Source organism: Eleutherodactylus coqui, chromosome 12, assembly GCF_035609145.1.
Source record: "Eleutherodactylus coqui strain aEleCoq1 chromosome 12, aEleCoq1.hap1, whole genome shotgun sequence".
Lineage (NCBI taxonomy): Eukaryota > Metazoa > Chordata > Amphibia > Anura > Eleutherodactylidae > Eleutherodactylus > Eleutherodactylus coqui.
The window spans coordinates 23449589-23462835 of NC_089848.1; the positions used below are offsets into that span (position 1 = coordinate 23449589).

Consider the following 13247-nt stretch of genomic DNA (forward strand, 5'->3'; position numbering starts at 1 on the left):
TCCAGCCTCCTGATTGGCTGGAATCGGCACATGACGGGGGCGGAGCTACGCGATGACGCGAAAAGGGGGCGGAGCCAAAACTCCGATGCTTCCAAGACCAGCCGAAGGGAGAAGATGCATCTGCGCAAGCGCGTCTAAAAAAGCAAGAAGACACCGAAGTTAGACGGAACCATGGCAACGGGGACGCTAGCAACGGAGCAGGTAAGTGAATAACTTCTGTATGGCTCATATTTAATGCACGATGTATATTACAAAGTGCATTAATATGGCCATACAGAAGTGTATAGACCCACTTGCTTTCGCGAGACCACCCCTTTAATGAAATATACTGAGGTGCTGTTATATATTCGAGAGTGAATGATACAGTGAAGGGGTCCTGCTCACATTGACACATAGGTTTGTCTGTACAGTCAGTTGTGTCCGGTGCTGCAGTTCATCCATTCAGTACCAGGCACTGCAACTGGACAAAGAAGCCTATGTGCCCGTGTAGACAATGAAGAAGCTACAATTATCATGATCAGATCTCCACTGACCCAAAAATTCACTGTTAAAGTCCCAGAAGACGAATTGAATAAAAATATAGAATTAAAGTGACCTTTCAGTCTCAGAGATAAAATGTGCTCAGGGACAGAGTTGTAAGTTTTATTACTTGCCGCCCTCCTTTCTTCCTGTTCAGCCACCGATCTGCTTCTTCCTGGGGCCCTGGTTCATTCTTCTTACATGGCCGCTGTCACTATTCAATGCACACTGTAGTCAAACACTTCATGATGCTTTCAGATTGGCCAGTATTGTTCACGTGAGCAGCACTGGCCAATCAGGGCAATGTGTAATGCCTTAGACTACTGATGTATCACCAGTGCTCCGTGTGCATCAGATAGTCTAGGAAAAGCTAAGGCCAGGTTGGAAGTATGAAGGGGGCCCAGGGGGAAGTCGATCAGAGGCCAAATCGGAAGAAAGGAGTACAGCAGGTAGTATAACAAATTTTGTCCAGGGATTGGAGGATTGATTTAAATTGCTAATATAATTCCTAGATTTAGTCACAAAACTGGTCCTAAAGAGGTGATCTAAAGGATAGCGGGAGATTGCGTATTTGTGAGGCCGCAAAAAAAAGTATACATAGTGTATAGTGTGTAATTTCAGTATGATTGGTCCTGTACTGAATATGTAGGGCACTTCTGACTGCAGGAGGGGTGCTGCTGTTATAGGATCTTTGTTTCCTGTGGGTTGTCCTCATTTTCTTAAATCTGTTGAAAGAATGTTGACCGCCCTCCCATCTTCCCATCTTCTTTGTTGTTACAATATATTTACAGTATGTATGGTTTTGGTTTGTGACCTTGCTTTTATGGGGAACTGGTGGTGTTGGGGGTATGATGAAGACTGCAGAATGGGTCACCAGACTTTTTTCTGGATTGTGGCATTTCCATTTTAATATCTGTTGTTTTTCGTCAGGAAGGAAGCTGTGGCTGACCCCCAACCAAACAGAATATTACTTCCTGTATGTTTTATTCCAGCCCAAACCATAGACAGGTATGTACGGTGCATCCATGTATGTCTGTTTCTGAGACGCTGCAAAGTTCCAAAATCAACATACTTTGAAAATTCATTCCAAACGGAGCTCCAAGTCAAGGGGGCTGTGCCGCTCCGGCCCCTCCCCACCTGGTTTGCCTAAAGTGACAGCTCTCTCCTTGTTTATATATAGGAAGAGAGCTGTCAATCTAGGTGATGTGGGCGGGGCGAGGCCAGCGTGGTGTCGCCTTCATGTCTTGGAGCTCCATTTGGAATGAATCATCAAAGTATGTTTATTCTGAAACATTGCAGTGTTTCAGAGTAAGACATATATGGGGGCGCACTGTCCCAGGCTCCTGCTTCCTGTGGTTTGGGCAGCATGAACCTGGTGGCATTTTCCCTTTAACAGCAGGATATTTTGTTTGCAAGTTTTGGATCAAAGTCATGGTCAGCTTGGATATGATCATAACGCTATTCAATTTTGTCTTCTTCATCTGCATCAGTTGTTGGAACATAAGTGATAGACTGATTCATTTAATGGCTACTGTTGGCTGACTCATCTGTCGTATCTTCCTTTGGTCATGATTTGAATTGTTGGTGATGTCATTTTCTTATTAAATGTGGCCTAGTCTGAACCATCTTAGCAAAACAATTTTTTCAGTGTGGCAGGACACATTATCCTGCTGAAAGAGGCCACTGCCATAAGGGAATAACCATTGCCATGATGGGGTATACTTGGCCTACACAGTGACAGTGCAGTTACCTCCAGTGATCACAGGTGATGTCATGTCCATATTCGTTCTTTTCTGTTTGAGTTCAGACCGCCACAACTCCTTTCTGCACATTCTCCCCATCTTGTTGGCACAACCCCTAATGAATTTCTCAGTGCCCCTTTTAGAAATAATGTGTCCGCTGTGGCCCCACAATGTAATAGTGCGCACACTGTTGTACCACAATATAAATGTGGCCCCACAATGTAATATGACTCCATTCTGTGGCCTCATTTAATAATATAACTCTTTCTAGGGCTCCAATTAATAGTAACTGTGACCACTCTGTGGCCGCATTAAATTAACTCTTAACTTCCCCTCTGTGGCCATAATTAATAGTAGGACTCCTTTATGGCCCGGAAACTGCCAGTATAATTTTAGGGTTTTGCTGCTGTCTAGTGGTCAAACTACATGCTCAGTAAAAGTTTTGAGTTGCTGCAAAAAGCTATGCCTGCCTCCATCTGTCTACCACTGCACTATTATTACACCACTCTGTGTCTTACAATTTTGGAGTAGTCTGCAGGATTAATCCCCATGTGTCTGGCAGAGTGCATGTGCTAAGAGGACTACTGCTTTCATATAAAAGTTAAAAAAGAAAGTAACACAAAATACATGTAACACACCTGTCTGTACCCCTGGGATGTATGTTGTTGCCCACTGCTACTGCTCTGAAGTACATGACAGCATTGGTGAGGTTGCCAAACAAGTAGCCTTCTAAAAACATGATTGCTTGACCAATCAGAGAATCTGGCCTTTCAGCCAAACCAGAAGTCTAGCTGGTCAGCCAATGAGAATTCTGAAACAGTGGGCCAAGCCAGGGAAGGGTAGTGCAACCAATAGAAGAGCAGGGCTCGCTATATGAACCTGCTGTATAGTACAGCCCTGACCATTCTCTGGTGTGTGGTCCATACTCTAGCTCCTGTTTGTCTGGTTTCCTGAACCTGATCCCTTATTCTGCATACCCATTTTATCTGTCTCTACTTTTTCTATTCTGATTATCATTGTTATACCTGCGGTTCTAACCTGTAACTGAGTTGATTCCCTTCCTAATTTACCTGTACTCCCTTCTGTGTTGATACCTGGATTCTGACCTTGCATTTGCCTGACCACCAGTTTGCCTACCATTCTAGTTCCTGAAGTCCTGGTATGTGACTCTGCTCTGTTCCTATGATTATGAATAACCATTTGGCTTCAAAGTTCATTCTGACTTGCTGGTATTGACCCCTGGCTTATTTGACTATATTGCCTGTTCGCTCCACCAATCAGTGGCTACCCTGGTGATGCAATCTGTGGATTGTAGCAGTGATTGCTTAATCAGGCATTAAAGAGTAAAGATTTGTGATCCCTAGGAGATGCTAAAGAGAGTAGCCAGCACATAGCCTGGTTGTGAAGGCGCTGCTGCTAAACAGGCTATTCCTCCCTTGACAGAAACATCATAATACTTCAATAAATCAAACAACCAATGAGCATATGATATCATTATATGTAGTGTTTGCTATCCGTTCATATCCAGTTGCCCATATCGGCTTCTAACATTGTATATGTGGTAATGAGCCACGACCGTGGGCGCAATCTTGTCTAACCTATCCCCACTGATGCCCACTGAACACGCTCTCTTCCTGTCTATGGCAGGTGCCATACTCCGGCCTCGTGTCAGTCTCTCACTAATGCCTAAATGGTGTGCAAATACACCCTTAGTCTTAAAGGGCCAGCACACGTCCTGAAATCTGCCCCCTTCAATCATAAAGCACCTCTGGTGCTTTATGATTGGAGGGGAGCAGATTTCAGGACGTGAAAAGGCAAACGTACAAAGAGAGGAACCATTTTCAAGAAGAGATCAGGCCTAGAGGTCAGGTTGTGGTGCTGAAAATATTGTATGTCTTTTCCCAGTATAGATATACTAAGGGTGCAGTCGGTCCTGGACACTAGTGCCTGAGGAGGAGACTAAAAGGGCCCTTAGCTTCATGAGTGGGCAACAACTATGTAAATATTTAGGATAACTGGGGTGCTCATCAAGGGATGCATGCGGATTTATGAAAACTTCCTGCAAGACTTTAAAAAAAATGTTTTGTAGTCAGATCAAGTGCACATCTCCTCATTTGTCTTACAGGGGTCTGTAAAACTGTGATATGGGGAATACAGTAGAATATTGGGTTTACCGGCATTCAATGTTAGATCTATGTTTATAAAGTTCTATAGTATCCGGACAACCCCTTTAATATTGCTATAGGCATCCATTATGTTCATCCTGGACCTGCTCCCCTCTGTTCTATGCTTTCCTCAAGTAGGTTCACTTAGGAGACTTGTAAAAGTTACTTTAAAATGCAGGTTTAGCCAACAAAGTCAACGGTACTCCACAACATAATCCATCAATATTTGCTAAAAGGCTTAAGATGTGGAGAGTTTCAGTTTACTTCAGATGAGAATTTTAAGATCTGTCCTATACCCAAGAGCTGGATTGAAAATCTGATTCCATTATAGCACAAAACAGATATAGTTATCTCATAAACCCACACCAAATGGATACTTTTATTGTTTTGCAAAGATGGGGGCACTTCCTATGTTATTCGTCTTCTGTATTTGAGATAATATGGGCCATTTGTGTCACATGGTAACCTTGGCCATGATCTTCGCAGCCTCTTTTTACTGTCTTTTTTCCTTTTTGAGAAACAAACAAGACCTTTTAAAAACAAGTTTTAAACTATCATAAAACTGAAGATGAGCGAGTCACAACATCCATCTCTGGTCGACTTTATGATAAAGTTTAGGTGATTTAAAGCTTTTGCATCAAATTGATATTTTCTTCCAAGCTAGGTCAACATAAAATAAAGATGACATAAAAATGAGCTCTGCTTTTATTCTTCTCGCTCCTACATTTTAGACGGACAGATGAGAACAGTTGGTTTGCAATGAAATAAAAGATTATTTGCAGGCATCACAGGTACTAAACACAGTCCAAGGTTCCACATTCAGATAATGGATCTGAGTGCAGAAAGAGTTATAGCAAAGACCCCTATTGCAGAACTCCAAACTCATTTATCTTACTGACACATCTACATCTTAGTGGTTTCCTAAATGATTTGTTCAGTCTGTAGTTTAAAATTAAAATTGTGAAAGTTTTGTAATTTTTTTACTTTCTCGCATTATTTTTCATCTTTTTCAGCTTACAATATAATGTATTCGAACTTACAAATAAGTAAAGTCGATTTGAAATCTAATGAATGTATTAATACAGATTCTAATCTAATTTCCTTATTTCAGACAGGTTTTAAATTATAGATAGATATGAGAGAGATAGATGATAGATAGATAGATATGAGATAGATAGATAGATAGATGATAGACAGATATGAGATAGATAGATGATAGATAGATATGAGATAGATAGATGATAGATAGATAGATATGAGATTAGATAGATGATAGATAGATAGATAGATACATAGATAGATAGATAGGACATAGATAGATAGATATGAGATAGATAGATATGAGAGATAGATAGATAGATAGAGAGATATGAAATAGATATGAGATAGATAGATATGAGATAGATAGATATGAGATAGATAGATATGAGATAGATAGATATGAGATAGATAGATATGAGATAGATAGATATGAGATAGATAGATATGAGATAGATAGATAGATATGAGATAGATAGATATGAGATAGATAGATATGAGATAGATATGAGATAGATAGATATGAGATAGATAGATAGATATAGATATGAGATAGATAGATAGATATAGATATGAGATAGATAGATAGATATGAGATAGATAGATAGATATGAGATAGATAGATAGATATGAGATAGATAGATAGATATGAGATAGATAGATAGATATGAGATAGATAGATAGATAGATATGAGATAGATAGATAAATAGATATGAGATAGATAGATATGAGATAGATAGATAGATAGATATGAGATAGATAGATAGATAGATATGAGATAGATAGATATGAGATAGATAGATAGATAGATATGAGATAGATAGATAGATAGATATGAGATAGATAGATATGAGATAGATAGATAGATAGATATGAGATAGATAGATAGATATGAGATAGATAGATAGATAGATAGATATGAGATAGATAGATAGATAGATATGAGATAGATAGATAGATATGAGATAGATAGATAGATAGATATGGGAGAGAGAGAGATATGAGAGAGAGATAGATATGAGAGATAGATATGAGAGAGAGATAGATATGAGAGAGAGATAGATAAGAGAGAGAGAGAGATGAGAGAGAGATAGATAAGATAGATAGATAGATAGATAAGAGAGAGAGATAGATAAGAGAGAGATAGATAAGAGAGAGAGATTGATATATATATATATATATATATATATATATATATATATATATATATGAGAGAGAGAGAGATATGAGAGACGGATAGATATGAGAGATGGATGGATGGATAGATGGATAGATAGATAGATATGAGGGATAGATAGATATGAGAGATAGATGGATGGATAGATAGATAAGAAATCAGATGTCTGATTGATCAGAGTTATGAAGATAGATGGATAGATAGATATGAAATTAGATAGATAAGATATGAAATTAGATAGATATGATACTAGATAGATCAAAATCATAGAATGGTAGTGATAAATGTACAATTAGATGGATATCAAATGGGGATAGATAGAAAGATAGATATGAGATAGATAGATATGAGATAGATAGATATGAGATTGATAGATATGAGATAGATAGATAGATATGAGATAGATATGAGAGATAGAGATAGATATTAGATAAATAGATATCAAATGGGATTAGATAGATTATAATTAGAGATGAGCAAGCATACTCGTTAAGGACAGATACTCGAGTGAGTATAATCCTTTTTGAGTACCTGCCCGCTCGTCCGCAAAAATTTGGGTGGCGGTGGGGGGTGGGGGGGTGGGAACGGGAGGGGAGATCTCTCTCTCTCTCCTCCCCCTTGCTCTTCCCTGCTCACTCCCGCAACACACCGCTCACTCCCGCAACACACCGCTCACCCCCACCGACACCCGAATCTCTGCGGACGAGCAGGCAGGTACTCGAAAAGGACAATTGTCGCTTGAGTATCTGTCCTTAACAAGTATGCTCGCTTATCTCTAATTATAACGTTTTTATACAAACGTATTTAAACTCAAGTAACAAAGCACTAATGTGAATATTTAACATGATGAATTCTAAGCTAATATGCTGAATAATGTACTTTAACTATTGAATATAAAGTAAACTCGATATAGTTTGTAGTCTTCCATATCTCGTAGCTATGTGACAAACCAGTAGAAAAACAGACCTTTTTAGTCATAACCAGTCTCCACAAATCACGTCTCAGTCCTGTAAATTACGCTGTATCTGCTGGTGCTGCTACTGTAATTTTTTTTGTTTGTTTCAATTTTCAGAAAATTATTGGAATGCCGTTTCCTTTATTGCACCGAACTCCTTTCTTCACTTCTCTACATTTCAAGGAGAGACCAGCGCTGACATATCTTTCTACTTTAAAACTTCTGCTCCTGATGGAGTTTTTGTGGAAAACAGAGGAAACACCGACTTTATCAAGATAGAATTGAAATGTAAGTATTTACGGTATTATTTGTACACTATATTATAATTTATACATTATTATTTACATAAACTCTTGCAGAGCTGTAGCTAGACATTTCTTCAACTTGGGGTAAAGACTCAGTGAGACACCCATCCTCCACATACATACACACACCCCTAGAACATAAAGGGGTTTTCTGGGCAAATCCTATTGATGACCTGCTGTAAGGATAGGTCATCAACAGTTGATCGCCAGGGCTTCCCAGCAATCAGCTGATCACCAGAGTTGTTGTTAGTGCAGTGGAGCTAGATGTTGTCATCGGGGTCAAAAGTGGAAGCATAATAGGGAAAATCAATGGATTGCTGCCTCCTTTTACATTTCCAGAACTTCTGCATCCGACCCCGGGGTTGGACATGGAAGTCTAATAGAGGGCAGCGCTGCCATTGATTTCCATAGGAGTACAGTTTTCTGTGGCATTTCTGCCTCTTTCCCTACTGAAAATTTCCTCCCCAGTTTCATCTAGGCATGATCTAGTAGACGCCTTACATTTTAAGGCCTTATTCACATGAGCGTTTTTTTGTGTCATTTTAGCCGCATTTATGTGTCAGCCAAAATTCGTGAACATCTGAAGCACTGGTTTACAATGTATTGGTTCAGATGACCGTTTTTTAGCTGCGTAAAAATATTGTGCCAGAAAAAAATAGGACATACATGATCAAATTTATAGGCTGCCGGAAAAGATAGGTTTTGCCCTGTCTTTTGACCGATATACGCTGGTGGCTCCCATAGACTCCTCTGGGAGCTGCAAAAAATGGGAGGAGGAGGGAGAGCGAGATCTCCACTCCGTTCCTCCCCGCTCTCCCCCGCCGCTCCCCGCCCCCTGCCGGCACCCGAATCTTTTGAGACCAGCGGGCAGGTACTCGTATAAGGCACTACTCGCTCGAGTAGTTTGCCTTATCGAGTATGCTCGCTCATCTCTAGCAGAATGCCTATCAAGCCCCAAATAAATATACCCAAGAAACAAAGCAATTAAAAGCGATCAAAAAGTCATATCTATACTAAAATGGTACAAATGCAAACTACAGGATGTCCCACAAAAATGAGCCCTCGCACAATTATGTTGATGGAAAAATAAAAAATTTATTGCACGCAGAGGGTGACGGCAGAAAATAATACCTTTGAACATAATACAAGTAGTGCAGCAAAGAAAGAAAATCTATGTAAGTTTGGTATCGTAGTAATCGTACTGACCCATGGAATAAAGTTATCATGTCATTTTTGCTGCAGTTTGTGCGCCGTATAAACAAGATTTAACGGAAAATGGCGGAATGTCATTTTTTTTCATTTCTCTTCACTTAGAAATATTTAAAAGTTTTTCAGTACATTATATGGTATAATAAATAGCACCATTGAAAACTACAACTTATCTTACAAAAAACAAGCCCTCATACAGCGACGTCGGTGGATAAATAAAGGAGTTTTTAAAAAACTAAAAATAGCTTGGTCACTTAGCGGTTAAGCTCTAACCACGTGTCTACTACATGCAATCTCCTCCAACAATGTAATTTAGAAGTAGCCCAATCTTCTGACCCCATAACTATTTTCCATTCTCAGCTACAGAATATATCGCACATCGTCCCGCGTCATTTGTTATAGAAAAAAACAAGAAATTAAATGCTTAAAATGTAAATGTAGAATTATTAAAAAGAACGTCCGGTTACAATAAAATTAGCTATAAAATGTCCTTTATTTCTGTTAAATTCATGGCAACGGGTTATTTCTACATGGCCAAAATAAATTAAATCCACCCGTAGACACAGACGGCAGTTCTGCTGAGTGCCAGATGATGAGGTGATTGAATCTGTCCGACTTTGAATCTTCATGACAGTGATGTGTGAACTGAACTCACTGTTCTCGCCGTTAGTACCCTGCGTGGCTTTCAGAGATAAGGGTATAAAATGGAAAGGTATGGAAAGGACCTGTGACAAGTCTTTATTAGTCACAAGCCAATGAAATTCTAGATTTGGCTGCTGCAAATTCCTTCCCTCTTATCACATTTTTATGCAGTGAAAATGAAAAATACATAACTATAAAGAAGCAGAGAAATTGCACGGCACAATGATACATTTGTATTTAAGCGTAACCGCTTGACTGATTTATAGCAAAATCCATGAAATTATTTTATTATTCGCATAAAGACTTCTATATGTAAAGTTAGTCAAGATTTCTGCAAGGAAAATAAACATATGAATACATTATATATAGTAGAAAATCATTAGATAAAATCCATTGTGGATTGGACTTTTACCCTCCAGGGCGATAGAGACCCTCATGAGGTTCCGGATGACTCGCCCCTTATCAGGGCGGCTATTCCAATGATTTCTAGGAAGGGTTATGATTGGTAGGGATTTGCTAGGATGAGGTTATCAGTCTCATTTTCCCTGCTTATAGACTAATATTTCATCTTTTCCATACAATCATTTCCTACTACTACTGGGTACATGGTTGTTATTTTAGTGATTGAAAATAATGAATAAAGGTTCTGTTTAATGCTTGCATTACTTCCAGGGAATACTGCTGCCAGCTTATCAAAGGTGTAGCTCATCACCCTTCGTCCCCCTATATATCTGGCAACTACTGTGTTTCCCTGAAAATAAGAACCTGTCATACTATTTTTTTCCCTAAAAGAGACACTAGGTCTTATTTTTGGGGAATGTCCTATTTTACTTACCAAGCAGGCCCAGTTCACGTACCTCCCGCTGCGCTCCAGAGCTTCACCTCACTTCTTGCAGTCTTTGGCCACAGAAGATCACTTCCTGCTTATGGGATTCATAAATCCTGCCTCCAGGAAGTGATGGCTCTGATTGGTTCTCAAGTGCTGCCCAGCCAATCAGTGCAGCGTTAGCTGAACCAACAAGACAGCTGTGATTGGTTCTTCGATCGCTGCATTGATTAGCTGAGCAGCGCTCGAAGAACCAATCCCAGCCAATCAATGCCACTGCTCAGTCAATTCATAAATGCTGCCTCCACAACGTGATTGCTGTGATTGTTTTTCTGACCGTTGCATTGATTAGTTGAGCAGCGGTCGAAGAACCAATCACAGCCATCACGTTGTGGAAACGGGATTTATGAATTGGCCAATCAATGCCGCAGCTCAGCCAATTCATAAATGCTGCCTCCACAACATGACAGCTGTAAGTTGCTCAGCCAATCAATGCCTCCACAACATGACAGTCGACCGTTGCTCAGCCAATCAATGCAGCAGTTGAAGATCCAATCACAGCGAGTGTGGGATTTATGAATCCCATAACCAGGAAATGATCTTCTGTCGGCATACGAGGACTGCAAATAGCGCATCAAAGCTCCAGAGAGCAGCGGTAGGGGCGCGGACCAAGCCTGCTATAAGTAATGTATTCCTTTATTTTTTTTCATTTTTATGTAATGGAGCTAGGGCGTGTTTTCGAGGAAGGGCTTATATATAAATATTCAAAATAATAAAATAATCTATAAGCAGAAAAAAATGGGACTGATAACCTTACCCCAATAAATCCCTGCCTAGAGGTCATTGGAATAGCCACCATGATAAGGGCAATCCCATCAGGAACCTCCTGTTTCATTCCTGTTATGCTATAATCAAGCTAACAATCAAAGAGAAAAAAGGAGATATAATTATCCACAGATCAATAGCAGAAAATCAAAATATATACATATGGTAGTCAACCAAGGGGTCACATGTAATAAATATTCAGAATACAGTATTACACCATGTAGGTACTGCTGCAGACCTAGCACATGTGGCAACCAACCAATCATATTTTTTTATCTTCAACGCATTTCCCTGGGCCCACATGGACCCTAGTTCATCAAGGAGTACAATACAGACAAAGCAAAGGAGCAGAGGATACCCAGCAACTTCAAGTATACATTAATTTCTATCAAAATATCATATTCACCCATGAATTCCACCCTATGATAAGTTTACATCCTAGAACAAATATAGAATACAAATATCTGATGAGATAACTCTGTACATCATGATTACATAACCCTGTTATATAGCCCACACATGATGCTCTTATGTATAGCATGGGGGTACATGGCAGTCCTTCCAGATGCCGGTAGTTCCCAATTCACAGAAAAACATACGGATGAAGTATTGTACATTATCCAATTTGTTGTCAAACACTTTTTTGTATCAATTACATTTTTTTGCATTTTATGACTACTGTGTGTATTATTGGCTTTCCTGAATTAATTTAAGACTTTTGTATCTCTTCCTTCAGCAAATTCTGAGGTGTCATTTTCATTTGACGTTGGAAACGGTCCAGTAGAGTTGACTGTTGTTACTTCCACTCCACTGAATGATGACCAGTGGCATCGAGTACGAGCAGAGAGGAATATAAAGGAAGCCAGACTACAAGTTGATCAGCTCCCACCACAGATACGCAAGGCTCCGACTCATGGCCACACCAGACTGGAGCTCACCAGTCAGTTCTATGTTGGTAAGTACAAATGGATAAGATACAGTAGATACATGTCAGAATGATATACTTATATATAGTTAATAACTCTTCCAAACAAAGACATTTTGTTATGTTTCACACTGGACATGTGCATCCTCGAAACCTAATCTAAGTCAATCTGGAAGCCAAGTAAGAAAATCTGAGGGGCAGTACTATAATTCAGGAACAAAGCTGAGATCAAGGTCAAAGACATAACCAAGAGACAGGAACAGAGACAAAACATAGGAACAACAAGCCTGAATGTACCTTAATCTGCGGGCAATGACGATGAAGCCAAGGTCCCCTGAAATATACTGTAGAGGTGACATCTGAAGGAAGTGGCGATTGCAGTGGCAACCATATGCTTCCAAAGTGGAGAGCAGAAATGTCACAGCTAGGTCAACTGAGCCGTGACATTCAGGAGAGCATAGAGGTCACAGTGCATGGCAGGGAATCCGGATGCCCAACAACCCACTGGACATCCACTGGAGCTGTGGCCACCAAACTGGGCCCGGCGCAGGAGCCAGGTTATACCATAAGTGTCTTATTACTAAAAAATACATTTATGAGAAAAACACAGGGGTCTTGTGAAACTCCCACCTTGCAATCCACTTAGAAGAAAAAGATGAGTTAGATATGCATGTACCTTGCTCACAAATCTATAGAACTTATGTAAACCGCCAGGCTTTAGATATGTCATAAATATGAGGTCAGCATACTCCCTTAAAGGAGTTTGCCAAGTTATAATGTTATCCCCAACCCCCTAACGAATAAGAGATAACTTTATGATCGGTGAGATCCGACCACTAGGACCCCCACGGATCATGAGAATGCAGAGTGAAGTGAATGGGGCGGAGGATTATTGACTTCAAATACTTTGTCAATCTC

At 39.8% G+C, this 13247-nt stretch overlaps 1 protein-coding gene across 1 annotated transcript in view; it reads left to right on the plus strand.

Moving 5' to 3' along the window:
• Positions 1–13247, plus strand: part of CNTNAP2 (contactin associated protein 2) — a 1903897-nt gene that overhangs the window by 1760791 nt on the left and 129859 nt on the right. Inside the window, exons 16-17 of the mRNA XM_066585040.1 lie at positions 7715–7885; positions 12141–12359. Coding sequence (XP_066441137.1) covers positions 7715–7885; positions 12141–12359 — 390 coding nt within the window. The remainder of the gene's footprint in view (positions 1–7714; positions 7886–12140; positions 12360–13247) is intronic.